The sequence below is a fragment of the Notechis scutatus genome, chromosome 3, assembly GCF_049901735.1.
Source record: "Notechis scutatus isolate UNSWTSFEM ecotype Mainland chromosome 3, rNotScu1.2, whole genome shotgun sequence".
Taxonomy (NCBI): domain Eukaryota; kingdom Metazoa; phylum Chordata; class Lepidosauria; order Squamata; family Elapidae; genus Notechis; species Notechis scutatus.
The window spans coordinates 115,374,401-115,394,008 of NC_142011.1; the positions used below are offsets into that span (position 1 = coordinate 115,374,401).

At 38.2% G+C, this 19,608-nt stretch overlaps 1 protein-coding gene across 1 annotated transcript; it reads right to left on the reverse strand.

Moving 5' to 3' along the window:
- Nucleotides 1-5,032: 5,032 nt before the first annotated feature.
- On the reverse strand, nucleotides 5,033-7,531 carry PCDHGC3 (protocadherin gamma subfamily C, 3). Its single transcript, XM_087960041.1, has one exon. The coding sequence runs from the start codon at nucleotides 7,529-7,531 to the stop codon at nucleotides 5,033-5,035; it is 2,499 nt and encodes an 832-aa protein (XP_087816167.1).
- Nucleotides 7,532-19,608: the final 12,077 nt, after the last annotated feature.

The following is a 19,608-nucleotide window of genomic DNA, read 5'->3' on the forward strand; positions in this document are numbered from 1 at the left end:
ATCTTACTAACATTGCATAAAAAAACTGCAAAATTAAAATGTAGGAAAGCAAAGCAAAATGAAAGAGAAGAAAGGAAGAGAAGGAATAGGAGGAGGAAGAGAAGGAGGTTTTAAAAAGATGAAAAAGGCCAAACATTACTGATAACCCCAAACCCTCTATTTTCCCATATCATTCCTTCCCTAGCTGCTCAAATTACCCTGAAACATAAACCAAAAATTGCTACCTGCTTCTGTTGCTACGAAAACAATGTGTGTGTTTTTCTTCTTCACCAATGATTTGCTGGCCTGCAACTTGGCTGCTGGGAGGGTGGAAGCTAAACTGACTAGAAGCTGTTCCTTTCTACCAACCTATTTCCTCCTGAATCTGTGTCCTCTGCAATTATTGGCAAAAATCTAAAAAGATACCAGTATTATATGTCCAACAGAGGAAAATCCAGACAGTTCAGTAATCCAACTGCCTAATAAGAAAACACTGAATTTTCAGATAAAACTTTGGAGACTTCACAATTTTGGATCACAATGACCGTTTGCAGCCTAACGCTACAACAGACTGATTCTTTCAACATAGATGTGTAGAGCATACTTGGTCTGCTCTGTGCAAGGCAGCATTTTCTGGCTAAGAGGGATAGATGACATTATGTCCAATATGGGTAGTTCTTGACTTACAACCATTCATTTAGTGACCGTTTGAAGTCATTACAGCACTGAAAAAAAATGACTTACGAACATTTTTCTCAATTGTTGCAGCATCCCCATGATCATATGATCAAAATTCGGATGGTAAGAAATGTTGGCAAGAAAGGGCGCAAAATGGACCAAAACTCATTAACAACTGTCTTGCTTAGCAATTGAAGTTTGGGACTCACTGTGATTGTAAGCTGAGGACTAGGTGTATTTTAAGGAAATACAGCAGGACTGTCAAACTCCCGGCCTGCAGGCTGGATGCATCACATGCTGACCACACCCATGCCTGGTTTATCGAAGGAGAAAAAATGTCATGAGACGCCACCGTGACAGCGTGAGTTTGACACCCCTGGATTACAACATTATCCTAGTGGCTAGTGCTATATTATATCCACTAGCAAGCATACAGTAATTTTTAAATAAAAAAAAAAGTTTATTATCAGAATTGTTTTGCCATCACACCTCCCTTTAGTATAATCTTAATGTACACGCCTCCCCTAAAAAGAGGACACAATAAATAATGAAAACTTTATAAAATGAAATTTTAGGAAAGGTGGATTTATTGCAATGATGTCACATGGTTTGGAAAACCCTGGTCTATTCTGTACCCCAATTCCCATTTTGGTGAACTTCTGTATGAGGACTATACCACTTTAACTGTGGGTGGATTCTGAATATGGTTCTTCTAGATACTTATATTAGTTTGCCTGCAGAATCTCACACTTATTAGCAGTTTTTTTAAAAAAGGTTTTCCACTCTATGTAATATTTGTTGTTTTTCTTATTTTTAAACCTAAATATTTACCAGCTTTGTTCATTCAGCCATGCTTCTGCAGACAAGGGGGAAGAGTTGAGCTGTAGAGTATTAAAGGGAATTCACAATGGCCCCTCCCCCTCCACTTTAATTAACTATTTCATTTCCAGATAAAATCAGGACATATATAAAAGCTGCAATTACCTTTCTGTCTCCTGGCAGTAGTGCAGACAGTTAAGAATTGATCTTCCTTAGTTAAATGTTAGTAAATGGGGAGGAGGAACTAAGTATCCAGTACCTTTTCTATTTAAGCCAATGAGAATCTTTTTGATTGCAGTAGTAAAAATATCCTCAATAAATAAATATGCCACTGAAGTCATAACTAAAAAGATAAATGGTAGGTACTCATAACTTCTACATGTAAATCTTCTACATCACCATGGTGATGGATATGTAGTGTTCAAGAAGATTCATTTTCATTTTTTTATAATCATTTTTTTCTCCCTTTCCCCAAATACAACCTGGCAGAGGATTTTTGTGTGTTAATCACATGACAAATGAATCATATTTTGAAGAGGGGAGAATTAGTTAGCAAAGTACTTTATTTTTTATTATTTCAGTGGTTATAACTGAACAAAACAATTCCATTCCATTTTTTTTAAAGGGATAATTTTTATCACTTGCAGAATTTTTTTTTTATGGTGGGAGACGCAGTAAACAATAAAAGGGCTGCAGCTCCCCTTCTTTAAACTAGCTTAGATTATCATTGTCTGGAAGTGCTAGTGTTTCTAGCCTTCAAATAAAAACAAGAAACTAAAACAGGACACAGAGACATTCTGCCTCTGAAAGACTCCCTACTACTGTTTTTCAGCTGGTTTATGCAATAAAGTCTCAGCTTGCCTTGACAATGGGTATATCTATACAACCATACTAATTCATAATTTGTTTCAATTATGGGCTGATGAATATGTTACCCTGTTTGTACATAATGATGAAGCAGACTTCCTGCTTCATCTTGATTTACATTCCTAAGGAAAGATTGCAAGCTGTAAAAAAACCAGATTTAGTTGTAATTGCAGATAAAGCCAAAATTAATAGATAGCTGCAATTCTATAACAGATATGCCATTTCTAGATTAAGTTTTATTTCATGCCTATTTTTCTGTTTAGTTTGTAAGCTACAGTATTTTAAAATTTAACTTCTACTTCATTTTATGTTTGCGAACACAGTCTCCAATATGGCTTCTATTTAGCTCTCAGGTTTTTAATTATGAAAAATGGGCAGAAAACTCTAATGGAAAGGCACATCTATTTATTCTTTATAAGGAATAGGAGGTAGGATATAATCTATTACAAGCCAAAAGGAACAAAGCATCAAGCCAAATTGAAATTTGTTGCAATGATGCCCATAGGTACTTTAGATTAAATTTTACTTAAACATGTTTTGCTACTTTTTAAACAGATTTGTGTATGGCATTGCTATAATCCTATTCAAACTTACAGGTAGCTAAGCCCCAATGAACTTAACAATATGTACTGTGCATTTACATTTGATTTATATTCTACCTTGGACTTAGATATTCAAGTATAAGATTACTAGACAATATCTTTGCATTGATGACCATACAGAAAATAAAGTATACAGGTTATAAATGAGATGCAAGTAATGTTTTTCTCGTATTTTAAATTTTAGTATGGATTATAGGAGTGCTCACCTTCATCTATATCCAGTGCCTCCAAGATAAATTTCTGGCCTCATATAATATACATCTCACATGCTAGAAAAGCTAATTTTAAATATTAATAGTACAAGTAGTTCTTGACTTGCTATTGCAATTGAGAACAGAATTTCAGTCATAAATTGTGATGGTTGCAAATCATGTGGTTATAAGTTCAAGTCCTTTCTCAAATGGGTGGGTGTTTTTTTTTTTTTTTTTTGCAAATCCTGGTAATGTGATCATGGGATGCTGCAACCAGTCATAAACATAAACTAGTTGCCCAAGCGCCTGAAATGTGGTAATGTGACAGAGTGATGGTGTTGTGTCATTTTACAATAGCCTGAAGTACTTTACCAGCTGTAAAGGATCCTTTCCAAGGCCATCATAACTCCAAATGGTTGTTAAATGACCTGGTAGGTCAGGGCCTACCTGTATAATATAATGATTAAGCCAATCCTAACCCTTCATGTGATTTGTACCTGTCTTGCTCCAGTTCTATTAGACATTTGAGTTCATCTGCAGCCTGGGTTGGACAAAGGCTGACTATCTGAGTGAGAAAATTGCCTTTGTGCTAAGAGGGCCTCCAGGCCCACCTCCTTGCATTAGTCAGGCATAGGGATGCATTCTTGGTGGCAGTTCCCCATCTATAAAATGCCCTTTCTCCTTTCTAATCTATTCAACCATGTTTTGCACACTCATCTTGGGGCAACAAAGAATAAATACAGGGTTATTACTTACTATTCAAACTTCACATTTTCTGGACCTCAACCCTCTAATGCAGGGCCTTCAAACAGCTTTAAGACTTGTGGACTTCAACTCCCAGAATTCCTCCTCCAGTCATGTTAGCTCAGGAATCCTGGGAGTTGAAGTCCACATGTCTTGAACTTGCCAAGTTTGAAGACCCTTGCTAATAATTCTATCAAGCATCCTGTGAAAATGAAGGTAGCTGGGGACCTGGATCTACTGTTTTATTCAAGATTCTCTCTTACCTTCCTTCCCTGAGATGATGTATCTTCCTGGCAGTTTTAATTCCTAGAAAGCTTAATAGTTGGCCAAAAGGAGGCCAAAAGACAATTTGTCAAGCTACTTTAAACATAATTGTAGTGAAGCTTAATAGCTGGGTGACTTTGGGCCAGTCACTCTCTCCCAGACCCCTTTCATATAAGGTTGTTGTGAGGAAAATAGGAGGAGGAAGGAGAATTACGTGTGTTCCTGCCTTGTATTATTTTAAAAAATAATAAAGCTAAAATAAAAATAAATATTCTGCTGTTTGTGCTATTATATTTCTTGGAATTGGTGGTTCATATGGTGTTTTTTTTACATTTCTACTATGATTACTCATATTACTCATATTACTCATATTTTCATATGCTATTTATGTGATTCCTCCATAATCTCCCAAGATAAAAGAGGCATATGTCATTCAATAACATCCTGTCTTAGGAAAAAGTATAATGTTGCAGAAAGGTTCCCTTTAATTTTTTTGGAAAACCTCCCAAGCAAAAAACAGCCTCCAGAATTCTTCCAATTAGTATTTAGTCCATTTGCTTATACAATATACACATAATATCTCTACATAGAGCTGCTGTTTTATGGTTTCTGGAACTGCTTATCCTTTTTTAAATTAATTATAAGATTAATTAATCAAGGCTTGTGTATACAGACTAAAAGATTAACATGGAGTTAGCACAGGGCAACTGCAATGAATTCCTCACCATCATACAATATAAAAAATAACAAAAAACAGGGTTTAGGAAGTCAACAGGAATTCAAATTCTAAATTATTCTGTTACAATATGCACCATAGAAAGAGAATGGAAGAAAAAGAACAAGCTTCACAGACACTGACATATTTCAGGGAAGAAAAAAAAGCTATCATTAAGCTAATTCAGGCTCAGAACTGAGTTTTCCAGACATAGATGGAAAAGGACAAACATACATTACCTCAGATGGCACTAGCAGCCTGTTACTAGTACTGATTATCTGGTTGTACATTGCAGGATCACATCTTGTGACAGTACTTTGACGGCTCCCTATAGTACTGGGAGCAAAAGGCATTTTGTATAGATCACTCTGGCAAGAATCAGTGGTAAGGACTTGCTGGTAGAAATCTGGAGGAAAAAATCCACTCCGCACAGTGTCCACATGGTTGAAAGGTTCTGGAGTTCTATAAAAGTTGTTCCTGGAGGCCTTAAATATATCCTTGGATTGCCTCCATTTGTAAAATTTATAAGAGCCCACTCCAACCACTGTGACAAAGAAGGCCACAGATATCAGAATAATAGCAAGGATCAAGTAGAAAGTCAAGTGTTTCTTTGATTGTGGTGTAGTAGACACTACTGTAAAGTCTGTCAGTGTCTCCCTGGATGTCTCTGCTATTGTTACAATAAGGGTTGCAGTGGAGGACAACGCTGGTTCTCCGTGATCTTTTATTAAAATTATCAAAGTTTGCTTGCGAGAATCTTCTTCCTGTAGAGAGCGTGTTGTTGTTATCTCCCCAGAATACAAGCTCACAGCAAAGAGACCTGGGTCAGTGGCTTCATGAAGTACATAGGAAAGCCAAGCATTATAACCAGCATCTGCATCCCAGGCCACAATTTTGGTAACCAGATATCCAGGACTGACTGTAGACATTACTTCTGAAAACAAAGAACTGTTACCTGAAGTTGGATATAAGACTCTGGGTTCATTGTCATTTTGATCTGTGACAAAAATATTGATTGTGACATTGGTGGCAAGGGGTGGAAATCCTCCATCACGAACTTGTACCACTAGCCTGAACTCCATTATGTTTTCATAATCCAAAAGTGTTAGGATATAAATGGTACCATTCTCACGGTTAATAGAAAAAAATCTGCTAACCAGATCTCTGTCATATTTCTCATTTTCCAAGATAGAGTAAGAAAGACGGGAATTCCGGTCCAGATCTGGATCAGAGGCACTAATATTAAAAATGATAGCCCCAGGAAGGTTATTTTCCTCCACATACACATCATAGAAAGATTGTGGAAATGTAGGGGGATTGTCATTTATATCAGACACTTTAACAAATATTTGTTTTTTCTCCATGAGAGAGGGTGAGCCAGCATCCTGAGCAGTAATTGTGATATTGTATTCAGAAATAATTTCCCTGTCCAATGGTTCTTTCATTTGCAATGTGTAGTAGTTTTTAAGTGAAGAGCTAAGGGCAAAAGGAGTGCCAAAGGGTATAAAGCAGTTTACAAGGCCATTATCACCAGAGTCCTGATCTGTGACACTTAGCAAAGCAATTACCGTTCCTGGAGCTGCATCTTCTGGTACTGGGCTGTACACTGATGTCACTGTGATTTCTGGGATGTTGTCATTGACATCAATAATTTCTACTAATATTTTACAATGAGCCTCTGCAGGATTGGTGCCTTTATCTTTTGCCTGGACATAAATCTCATAAAATTTGATTTCTTCAAAATCCAACAATCCATTGAGCCTCAGTTCTCCAGTATCAGAGTCTAAAACAAAAAGCTGCCGAACTCTAGCAGGAGTGTGACTGCTGAAGGAGTAAATTATTTCTCCATTAGGACCCTCATCCAGATCAAAAGCTCTTGTTCTGGCCACCAAAGTGTTTAAGGGTGTGTCCTCTCTCACGCTGGCTTTGTAAATAGATTGATTGAAGATAGGGATGTTGTCATTTGCATCTAGGACATCAATGAGTACTTGCAAGGTAGCAGATCTGGGTGGATTTCCCCCATCCAGAGCTGTGAGAATCAGGAGGATTTCTTTTTGCTGCTCCCTATCCAGTGTCTTCTCCAGCACCAACTCTGCATATTTTGTATTATCCCCTCCAGTCTGTATGTTCAATGCGTAGTGCTGATTGGAACTGAGCTGGTAGGTCTGTAAAGAGTTAATTCCCACATCGGGGTCCTGTGCGCTCTCCAAAGGAAAACGTGCTCCAGGTGACACTGACTCGCTGATTTCCAGTCTCATTTGTTTGCTCAGGAAAACTGGGTCATTGTCGTTGATGTCTTGGACTTCCACAGCCACGCCGTAGAGCTCCAGGGGGTTCTCCGCGATGATCTGCAGGCTTAGAACACAAGGAGAAAGAGTCGCGCAAAGTTCCTCCCTGTCGATTCTCTCATTTACTAGCAACTTTCCAGTGTTGAGATCTGCTTCGAAATATTTTCTGCTGCCTCCCGACACAACCCGGAGATTTCGAGCTTGTAACTGCTGGAGATCTAAACCCAGGTCAAGCACTACGTTTCCTATCAACGAACTCTTCGGCATTTCCTCGGGAATTGTATAGCGAATGAATGCAAAAGCCCAATCCGAAACACCCAGCCAAAGCCCCAGTAATTGCAGCCATTGTGTTACCCATCGGTTTTTTCCAGCAGCGCCGTTCATCTCACGAGGGAGGGACAGCTCGTTGCTTTGTAAAGTTTCTTTGAGTTTTCCTTCAAAAGTTTTCAACCGGCAGTTTCATGTTGCTGCAACCCTGCATGTTCCGGGCATTGGTTTTGAGGAGTTTTTGAGCCGGGCATTGTTTTCCTGATATACAACAGTGGGATTCTTTTCTTCTCCACTCCGTCTGCCTCTCTCTCTCTCTCTCTCTCTCTCCCTCCCTCCCTCTCTCAAACTCGGGCGACGTCCCAGTTCTCACAGTATTCCCACCGAACATCGTTGGGTCAACAGCGGCGCGCAGAGTCCTGGCCAATAACTGCAGCAGCATCGCTCCCCGACTTGCTGCCGCTGCTGCTGGCCCTGCGTGAGACACCAGCATCTTGATTTCCTGCTTCTGAGCCTGGGGGACTAAATCCAAGCAGGACCTGTTGCAGATTAGTGACTGTAGTTGTTCGTGTGTGTGGATCTCAGGGGAAGAGGAGAATATGTTTTGGTCTTCCTCTTCTCTGCTTGCCAGGAAATAGAAGCTTCCCCATGGTCTTTTGGAGAGGCAGATAGGGAGAAAGAGCAGGGAGAAATTGGCCTACAGATATATCTCCTCCAGTACAAAGGCCTTAGACAAGTTATTTCCTTACCATGCCTCCATAGAGGCTGCTAGAACCTGCCTAGTTTCTTTCTTCTTGCTCAGCAAATATTTAAGGAATGATTGAGAGGAGGGTGATAAGGAGACTAATACAATGAGGGGAAAAGCTCAGGAATCTCACAAATAATGGGATAACAAGTGGATCATTAATATAAATACAAGGTCCATCCAATAATTTGACAACTTGCTGATTAATGTTCAAAATGCATAAAAAATGCATAAAAAACACCCAGACGTTGAGAAAATTACAAGCAGGAATCAAGAATAGATAAAAGCCTATAATTTATAAAGTTCATTTTCACTTCCTTTCTCATATTATTTCAAAAAAAGAAAACTTGCATCTTACACTATATATGTTTTGGGAACTACTTGAAAATAGTTTTACTTGACTTTTGCTTAAAATCAAACAAAAATTAAATTATTTTTGTTGATTTGAATGTGTCCCCATACTTTGTGCAAATTCCCCATCCAAATCATCTTACTTTGTGTGAACACAATACAAAACTAAGAATTTGGGGGGGGATCAAAGCAAGAAAAAAGAGGGAAGAAGGGAAGAAAACAAAATACTTGCTTTGCATATTGGTGTTTTACAAAGAAGAAAATAGTAAAATGACAGTGATACCCCTCAGCCCCTATAAGTCACAAATGAGGGGCAACAGTCAGTCAGTGATTTAAGGGGACTTGCCTGTTCTTGTTGCCTGTCTTTGCCTCACAGCCACTTGTTCAGTAGCCTTTTTTTGGTATACTCCCCTCTCAAATTACCCTGAAACACAGAATAAAAATTGCTGCCTGCTGCCCAACATCTGAAAATATTTTCTTTCAACTTTATCAGTTATAGGTATAGGCTATGTGGGTCTTCAAGAATGTGAATTCTCTCCAGTGATGGCTGGAGAACTTCCTAATGCCCAGCATTCCAGGGCTGGGAAAGTCACTGAAAGTTGTGGGCAGGGATGGGATAGAGTAGAGGTGGGGTGAAGTGGGAAACAGCTGATTAGGTGACTATAGCCACTATTCTAGAAGAGGTCAAATGCATTGGCAGGAAAAGTTCCCAATTTCTGTAATACAAATTGCATAATTTGGGGCAGAAATTATACTTTCACTTATAATGCTAAGTTCCATATTTTAACTTCAGTTTCATCAAACAATTTCCCAACTCAAATGAATAATTTGGGAAAAGGATACCTGCAACATACTTTTTGAGAACAAGATACTTTTTGAGAACGAGATAAATGAGAAGACTAATTCAGAGCTTGTCAAATTAACCTTCTCTTTGATGCAGATTGCAACAAATAAATTCTTCTGAAAAAGAATTTTAAAAGACAAAGTTCTTTGGTTTGTCTGGGACAGGTATAAAATTGTCAACACCAGATCTGTGGCTTAGTCACTAATATGTATTGTTGCTGTTAAGGAGGGTGAAAAGTAGGTGGGCAATGAATGGCTCTTTCCTTGAATGCCAGCAGCTTGCTTTCTTTTCAGTAAGGACAGGGCAATGACCCCTGTCTCTTCAAATCTGTTAAATTTAGGATAGGGTTTTCCCTTACATGTGTTGCTTTTAAAAAGACAAAAACTTTTTGAAATGAGAAGCCAGGCTTAGCTAAAGTATGCTTTACACTATTTTTAAGAAATGGGGTGTGGCTAACATGAAGGTATTTTAGTTTTTTCTAAAATAGGAATCATGTCGAAGTGGCATCAGCCCCCGCAACTTTGTTTTGCTCCTAAGAAAAAATCTTCAAGCCTATCATGCAACTAGCCTCAAAAACTGATTTTATTCTTCCAAAGAATAAGGTATATAGCTCAGGACCCTAAATCCAGCTTTATACTTTTGGGGAATAATGGGTTGGTAATTAGTATTTTCTTTGGTTTGCTTGAGGCAGATATGATTTACATTGTACTGAAATTTGCAATTGTTTAGAGCCTTTCCCATAAGGGAATCCAAAGGCTTAAAGAAGGTACACAGCATTACAGCTAAGAAAGTTGGTGGCTGTTATTTAAAATCTTAGGCGCTCAATCTTTTCTAATGAGACATGCAGAGTTAGCGGCCTCCTGTTTATGTAAAACATGATCTCAAGTTGCTTACCCTGAAGCAGAATTAAATCTGAGATCAACAAGAACTCATTGGGCAGGCATACTAGCCTAACAAAAGGGGCTAGGACTATACAAGAACAGGGTATCACTGAGGCTTGTTTCAGAACCTTTAAAATATGTATTCTTAAATAAGATTGCAAATGAGGCCATAAAGAGATTATCACCTTTTCTTTGACAGCTCTGTTCTTTATTGTGGGTCAGGACCAGGTTTAATCTGGCTTCTTGTGCAAATGGAAAGTTAGACTTCTTTTATGCTTATCTGGTCAACACAATAGATTCATCAGTGGCTATGTTTTGTTTCTAAGTGCAATTCAAAGTGTTGTCATTACCAATACAACTTAAAGCCTGCATATCTCCAAGACGTCCCATTCCAAGTAAATTCTGCCCACCCAAACCAGACAAATAGAAAGTGCCTGTTTAAGAAAGACCCTCCTTCTTAGTAAGAAGTACCATGAGAGAGAAAGATAGCAATAGCACTTCATTTGGACTTCTATACCACTTCACAGTGCTTTACACAGCTCTCATTCTACAGGTTTACAGAGTCAGCATATCTCCCCCTCCTCCAACAATCTGGCTCTTCATTTTATCCACATTATAAAGATGAAAGGCTGAATCAACCTTGGGCCTGGTGAGATTTGAAGTGCCAAATTGCAGACCTCTGGCAGGCAGCAGAAGTAGCCTGCAGTACTGCATTCTAACCACTGTGTCGCCCGGCTTTTATCCTTGGCATTGAGGGAGGTATTTTGGATGATAGTTTCTATCATGTAAAACAGGTTGCCAGTCCTTACAAGCAAGATTGGCTCCTTGTGTTTTGCAGAAATGGCTTTCTGGAAAGTCTTTTGATAGCCTAGTGCCATATATGGAATCTCTCAACACTTGAAATACAGATTCAAGGCTGACAAGATCTACCAACCTTATTTTTACATTCTGCATAATTGGGGAACATAGAGGTCCCTCTATATTGCAATGAGTGAATGCATGTCAAGCATATATGAATGATGCCAGCTAGAAGGACCAGGGGAGACATGATAGCAGTATTCCAATATTTGAGGGGCTGCCACAGAGGAGGGGGTCAAGCTATTTTCCAAAGCACCTGAAAGTCAGACAAAGAATAATGGATGGAAACTGAACAAGAAGAGATTCAACCTGGAAATAAGGAGAAATTATCTGGCAGAACAATCAACCAATGGAAGAGCTTGCCTTCGGAAGTTGTGCAAGCTTCATCACTGGAAGCTTTCAAGAAGAGACTGGACTGCTATCTATCAAAAATGGTGTAGGGTCTCCTGCTTGGGTGGGGGTGGGGAGGTTGAACTAGAAGATGACCTGCAATTGCAAGGTCCCTTCCAACTCTGTTAATCTGTATATAGAACATTTATTGCTTCTAAGAATATGATGGAAGACAAGATTAAATAGGTCACTTATTCTATGCCAGCCTTTTTTTTTTTTATGACTTGCCTATTTCTGTGGCATTGTATCTCTCTTGGCCAGCCTGATTCTGATGCCTCTATTAGTTAAAATAGATAATGCTAGCAAGCTTTTTGGAATTTTTGGAGCCAGGTATAACAAAAATGTAAGAAAATAAGTGCTAATACACAGGATCCTTTGTAGGAGGACCTAGCTTATTGAGTAGCTATACCAGACTAAGATCACCTGTAGCAAAGCTATCCAGGGATGGGATCCAACCGGTATAACTACCGGTTCTGTCACTCTGTGTTGCATGCAGATGCGCGTGTGAGTCACGCGAGTGCAATTTACGACCTGCTGAGCTGCCCAGACTGCGTGCAACTGCGCAGCAGTTAGAAAAGCCCTTTTTTCCTGCTTTTTCAACCACAGCTGTGTCGCACAAACCAGCTGTGGTTGAAAACACAGGAAATAAAGGCCAGGTAAGAGGCCAGGCGGGTGGGTGGGCCAAAACAGCAGCAGACATATAGAACTGGTTCTATATATGCTCTCTGTTTGCTGCTTTTCAGAGCAACCGGTTCTATGGAAGTGGACAGAACCAGTAGAATCCCACCCCTGAATCTCCAATTTGAATAAAATTGGAGCCAATTAGAATAAAATAGCACTATGGTGGTTATTGAAATATCAATCAAATTGCACAAAGGGAAAGTATAAACTTTAAAGTTTTTTGAAACTTTCATCAAGCATGATACCATAGAAAGTAGAAAGAAGCAAGAAAGTTAAAAAAAATTAGGCCATATACTTCAGTTAAGTAAGTATTTCTCACTCTTTGCAACTTTAAGATGAGTGGGTATCAATTCTAAGAATTTCCCAGGCAGAGAAACACTGAACTAAGGGGCCTCCAAGTTAACAACTAGGGAAATACAAACTGAAGCCCATTTGTAGTCATAGAAGCTAACTAGGAAATAATGAGCAAATACAGGTATTCCTTGATTTTCAACTTGACTGTTTACAATGGCACTGAAAAAGTGACATGAACAGTTTTCACACTTATAACTCGTGGTCATGTGATCAAAATTCAGACACTTAATGAAAATTAGACATTATTGAAAATTTTGTGATTCCTTAAAGGAATAATAGATAGAACTATCAACCAAAAATCCATTCTTTTATCCTGGATTTGTAGCTAAGCCAATGAAACAGAGAGAGCCATATTTGTCAGAAATACAATGGAAGTTTTTTTTAGATGAAAACAAGATTTAGATAAACTGAAATATTTAGCAACCATGCCCTGGAAACATCTTTTACAGTAGATGAGGGAAAAGATGAAGCTCTTCAACATGAATTAGCAGTGGGGTTTATGTCCATTAAAAGAATGGAGGATAATTAGAAGAAATAAGATAGCCAACTATAGCATGCCAATTGATAATTATACTAAAAAAGTCAATGAAGATAATTTTTGAATTAATAAATTTATTTTATGTGTGTGAATGTCCCAAAGGCTAGAATACAGATGCAAAACAAATTAATTCCCTTTGCATCAAATAATGTTACTTCAAAAAAGTTAGCTACTTTGTTCAAAAAGCCAAAGATATAAGGGAAAATAACTTGATATGCTTCCTGAGTGCAGATAGTGAAAGTATAAGACAGTTTTTTCTGTTATTTAACCACACCCTCTTTTTAATATTTTAAATATTATAAACATTTGAAAAACTATGCTAGTTAAAAAGCAACAGCAGCAATCTAAATTCATTGGCAACAATCGTGTTGTTTAATAGTTTAGTTGCCAGAATTCTATTGAACTAGACATACGTACAGATAAATTGGAAGAAATGTTCATTTATAAACCACAATTATGTACATCAAATTTATTAAAATGAATTAGTAGATGTTAAATTCTTCATCAGGTGTATATATGTCCCAATATCCAATATAATAAGAGAAGCCAAAAATCACATTTCCCCACAAACAGTCTGGTGATATAATTGTTTGATAGCCCAAAGGTTTTTTTTCTTATTCTGCCCAAATCATTAGGTTTATCAGATACAGCAGCCAAAATATAAGCTTTGGTGCTAATTCTAATATGTTTAAAAATTAGAAACTGGTTTTAGATTGAACATCCTACTCAGAGGTGGGCTTCAAAAATTTCAGCAATTAGTTCTCTGCCCTGTTGCTGGGTGGGTGGGGCTATAGTGGACATGGCCTAGTTGGCCTTCAGCGGTGGGGGGGGGGTTTGCCCTCCCAGGGCTCTGGAGGCTTTCCTGGGAGAGCGAAAATGGCCTCCCCCGGGCTCCAGAGACCCCTCTGGAGGCCAGAAACAGGCCTGGAGCCTCCGGGAGGCCCGTTTTTCCCCCTCCCCGAGCCTCTGCACAAGCTCTGCACTTACCTCATATCCAAAATGGGCTATGTGGAGACTCCTGGGAGGGGCAAGGTGGGGTGGGAGGGGTGGGCAGGCCAGCCAAGGGTGGGATTTGGTGGTTTTCCAAACCAGCCATAACATTAACTATGGGTTCTCCCGAACCTGGCCGAACCCGTAGCAGCCCAGCCCTGATTCTAGTACCTAATACCCACATTGTAGAAAATATGGTAAAGGGATGATTTTTAAAACATACCTTCAAAAATAAAAATGCTCTGTTCTTCCCCCATTGAAAACATCGTTTATATTAGAATTGATTTTCAGAATTTCCTCCTCTTTGACTACAGGACAAAGGGAGCAATTAATTTGTTTACTATAGTATTCCTTTCCATTATCGTGTTTCTATGAAAATAAGACCCTGTCTTATATTTTTTGCCACCCAAAAAAAGGCACCAGGCTTTATTTTCAGGAGATGTCACTGGCTAACCTCACTTGTGTGCATTACCCCTGGTCTCCTTTTTGCTGTCAGAGGCCTTCGAGAACTTCTTCTGTGGCCAGCAAGGCTCAGGCCTCTGAAGCCGATAACAGAGCTCCGGATCAATCCGGAGGTTATTTTATCAGCTATAGAGGCCTTCAGGAAAGCCTTGCCAGCTGCAGAAGAAAGGGGCCAGCAAGGGTGTGTCCAAAGGTAAGTAGTAGGGCAGCTCCCCTCCCATCCCCACCCTAGCTTAATTTTTACCCATCCACTCTGGAGTGGGCGGGATCGTAATTAGGGCTTATTTTTTTTGGGGGGGGGGGTAGAGCTTATATTGGGCACATGTTTTTACAGTTTTTCAAGCTAGGACTTACTTTCAGGGTAGGTTGTGTTTTCGGGGAAACAGGATAGCATTTTCCTAAATATGCTTAAACTTTGAGGTTTTTTTTAAAAAAAGAATAATCTGTTTAGAATTTTTTCTGTAAGTACCAAAACCCCAGCTAGCAAGATCAAGCAACAAATATGACATGCCTTTTTTTTAATATAGCCTATTCAGACACAAGCCCATGCAAAAGAACTTCCTAGCCTTTGTGATGTTTTTTTGCTTAAGGGGTGACTGCTAGCTATCAAAATGAAACAAAAAACCAATGTTGCTTTGATGCTTCTTAAATGCATGAATACATATAACAATACTGCAGTAAGCTAAAACCACATAATGTATGTGCAACCTTAATACTCAGCAAACCAGCCAAAATTAATGTAGATCCTGTTTTCATATGCAGAAATATGTTCAGAGTGCACCCCCCACCAATCTTAATACAGGACATTAATAGCACCAACATTAGCAATGTATGTAAATGGTACTATAGTAGCAGAAACACTGACAGTTTTGTACTACTGCCTGCAGAAGAAAAGAATAAATAAACCCCACACCATAAGCAACACATTTTTTCATCCATATTAATTGAACATTTGCTATTTTAAAAAGCAGCATTAGTTTGGTTGAATGATTGGCAGGCAACCATGTAACTAGGTCAAGCTTTTTGTCTGGCTATGTGCTCAACTACTCCTTTCCTTGCAATACAATATTACATTCTCACATTATTTCATCCAGTCTAAACCAAAGTAGAAGAAATATGATTGTTTCTGGTACTACAGTGGTTAAATTGGTGGTGGTGGGGGAAAATGAAAAACAAACAAACAATCCATCTATAAGCCATAAGACAGCAGTGCATCACTGGAACATTGATTTTGTTTATCTTTAGGGACCAGACAATCAGATTCCATTCCATTTTGCCCAAAACAAAACTCTCAAACACATGTTTGCTTTGTGCTTGGGACAGTGAAAATATCCATTTTAAGGCAGGACACTTTAAGGTTGATACATTTTGCACATCTCTAATAGTTGGCACTATTTTAGAACTATTGGCATAATATTCTATTAGTAAACAATCTACAAAGCTAATCAGAGGCATACCCTTATTCTTAGGGGGAGTAAAAACTATTATTAAGTCGGAATGCAAACAATCTATAGAAAATTGAATTCTACTATTCAAAATGACTTGGCAAGAAAAGGTAAAAGATACAGTATAAGATGGAGAATTTGCTGGATTGAAAAAAATAAAATACTTGTATTTCATTATTTGTTTTAAAAACATGCCTTGCAGGAAGATGGTCTTTTAACATCTTAAAGTAGATAAACAAATACTGTAGATTTGGCCATATTTGTATATATGGAATCCATGATCATTGAATGTTAATCTTCATACTTGAATCTAGGGCTATTAACCTGTTAACAAACTATTAAGAATTTTTATAAATCATGAATTTGTTTAGTTAGAACTACTTTATTTAATCTATGCATTTGTTTGATGTAGCAAAAATCAGCAGTTAGCTACTAAAAGAAGTTAAAGAAGCTCACCATAAACACTTCAGTTATAGAAAGTGTTAATCTAGAAGGCTGCATGTGGATTTGAAACTGTGCTGAAGAATTTTGCAAGTAGATCCATTACTGGACCAAGGAAAGGTAATGTGGCATTTCATCATTAGCATAGATTTACAAAGAATAACAGAGTTGGAAGGAACTTTGGAGCTCTTCCAGTCCAACCCCTTGCTCACGCAGGAAACCCTATACCATTCCAGACAAATTTTGATCTAATCTCTTAAAACCCCAATTGATTAAGCACCCACAATTTCTGGAGGCAAGCTGTTCTATTGATTAGTTGTTCTCACTGTCAGGAAAGTTTTTTCTAGGTTGGGCTGGGCCAACACATTCATCAATTACCATTTGGCTCAATGATGCACAAAGTTACCTCTTCATTAGTATCTGTTTTTCTCCTTGAGAATGAAAAGCTGAAGTGGAGAAGATACTGAAGGACCTGGATCACCTGATGGAAAAAATAAATATATTTTTTTCCTGAACATGTATCCATATATGTAGGAAGCTCAGGGCAAGAATAAGAGCTTTTTTTCAAGCCTCCTAGAATAGAGATGTCAAATATGTGACACCCCCCCAGGACTCCTGAGTGCAGGAGAACCAGATTAAAAATGGATGGAAACTAATCAAGGGGAGAAGCAACCTAGAACTAAGGAGAAACTCCCTAACAGTGAGAGTAATCAACCAATGGAATAGATTGCCTTCAGAAGTTGTGGATGGTCCATCACTGGAGATTTCCAAAAAGAGAATGGACAACCATTTGTCTGAAATGGTATAGTGTCTCCTGCTCGAGCAGGCGGTTGGACTAGAAGACTTCCAGCAATATTATTCTATATTCTATGTTCTAAAATACAATTGGTAATGCTTAAGAAAATAAAATAAAAATATAACAAAACATAGCTAATGCTACATTTTTAAACCAAATAATAAACTTAGTCATTCATTATCATAACTCTAGGTTTGCTACTGACAAGTCCTGCACCAGCTTGCTACAACCTAAACTCCACTGCAGCAGCCAAAATTGCTTGACATTGCACCAGTGTAGGCTGATCAGGAGTCTACAGGAGCATGAAGCTCCACTTGTGCCTTTCTTTGGACAACATGTAGCCAGCCAGCCTTGAACTCATCAGAAATCGGAGGGAAAATTGCAAGGAGGTAATAATGAGAAGGAGGGGGAAGGTGGGGAGGTGATGGCATGATAATTTGGTCCTAGGCCTGGATGAAGCTCAGTGGAGTGGTAAGTTATACATAGACACAGATAGACATATGCATACATATAAATATTGTAAAGAAATAATCAAATTTGCAATGTTTCTTTTTTATGTGTTAATCATATCTAGTTCTTATCTGATGTTAATGTGTTTTTGTGTGTGGGGGGGTCAGTGGTGGGATTCAATTTTTTTTACTACTGGTTCTGTGGGCGTGGCTTGGTGGGCGTGGCAGGGGAAGGAGACTGTAAAATCTCCAGTCAGAGGTGAGATTTGCCAGTTTTCTGAACTACTCAACATTTCTGCTACCGGTTCTCCAGAACTGGTCAGAACCTGCTGAACACCACCTCTGGTGTGTGTGTATAAATGTGTAGAGTACAGCCAATATGTGGCCCACAGGGAGCATTACGTACAGTTCAGTGACCTCCATTCTTCGATATGAGTTTGATAGCGCTGATCTAGAAGATATTTTTCTATTGAACTATTTGTTACTGTTAAATACATTCACTCATCTTTTAAATTTCTAGAATGTATATATATGTGGTAATTCAGAGCTAGTACAAGGAAAAACTATTTCAAAATTCAGTGTTATTGAATATGTGTTCATCTGTACTTCCCCAAAGAGTCTACATTTCTAAATAGATCAGAACACAATTATTTTCCTATAATGGCACTTTTGAAATAAAAATTAAACTGCCCTACTTCACAGCAATTGGCAAATTTCCCCTAGAGAAATGTGAGAAGACTAAAATAGTAACTAAAACATGAGAAAATTGCATTGTAAAAGAATGATGACACACAAGAAGAAATCATTACAGTGATCTGATGAATTGGAGATTTGTTTTCAGATGTTTTTGGATATTTATCCCTTAATATTTTCCGATTTGCCCAAGAAGACATTTACATGAAATTATAGAGAAAAATGTGACTTGGATAATTAAGTATCATTAAATTATGATCCTTGTATATATTTCTACTGAAGACAAAGAGGATTTCTATTGACCTAGTGCAATAATTGGATCTTACAATTGCTCAAGAAGAAAAATAATTTAGTTATTTGTAACTAAAATTATTTGTAAAGGAGATGAAATTGATCTATATATTGTTATTTGTATCACTCAGTTTAGTAATATTCATCAAATTTGCAGACAACAGTAAACTATCAGGAATAGCCAACACCCAAGAAGATGAAATTCAACATAGAGAAAAGTAAGATTTTATACCGGCAAGAAAAACCAAATGTACAGGTACAGATTAGATGAAACCTGGCTCAATAGCAGTAACTGTGAGAGGGAACTTGGAGTCCGAGTCTTCTATAAATGACTAGTGGTCTTCAATCACTTAAATATGAGCCAGCAGTGTGGGGCAGCAGTCAAAACCAATGAAATACTAGGTTGCATTAACAGAGAAATAGAATCAAGGTCACGTAAAGTACTAGTACCACTTGATAAGGTCTTAAGATTACACGTAGAATGCTGTATCCAGTTTTGGTAACCATATTATCAAAAAGATGTTGAGACTCTGGAAAGAGTGCAGAAAAAAACAACAAAGATGATTAGGGGGCTGGAGAATGGTTGAATGAAGAATAGGTCGTAGGAATTGAATATGCCTAGTTTAGTGAAAAGTAGGACTAGGAGAGACATGATAGCGGTGTTCCAATATTAGAGCGGCTGCCACAAAGAAGAGGGGATCAACCTATTTTCCAAAGCACCAGAAGGGAAGACAAGAAACAATGAATGGAAACTAATCAAGGAGAGAAGGAACCTAGAACTAAGGAGAAATTTCCTAATAGTGAGAACAATTAACAGCTTGCCTTCAGAAATTGTGGGTGCTCCATCACTGGAAGCTTTTAAGAAAAGACTGGTAGCCAGTTGACCGGAATGGTATAGGGTCTCCTACTTAAGCAAGGAGTTGGACTAGAAGACTTCCAATGTCCCTTCTAATTCTATTATTCTGTTAATATCTTTGAAACCAAA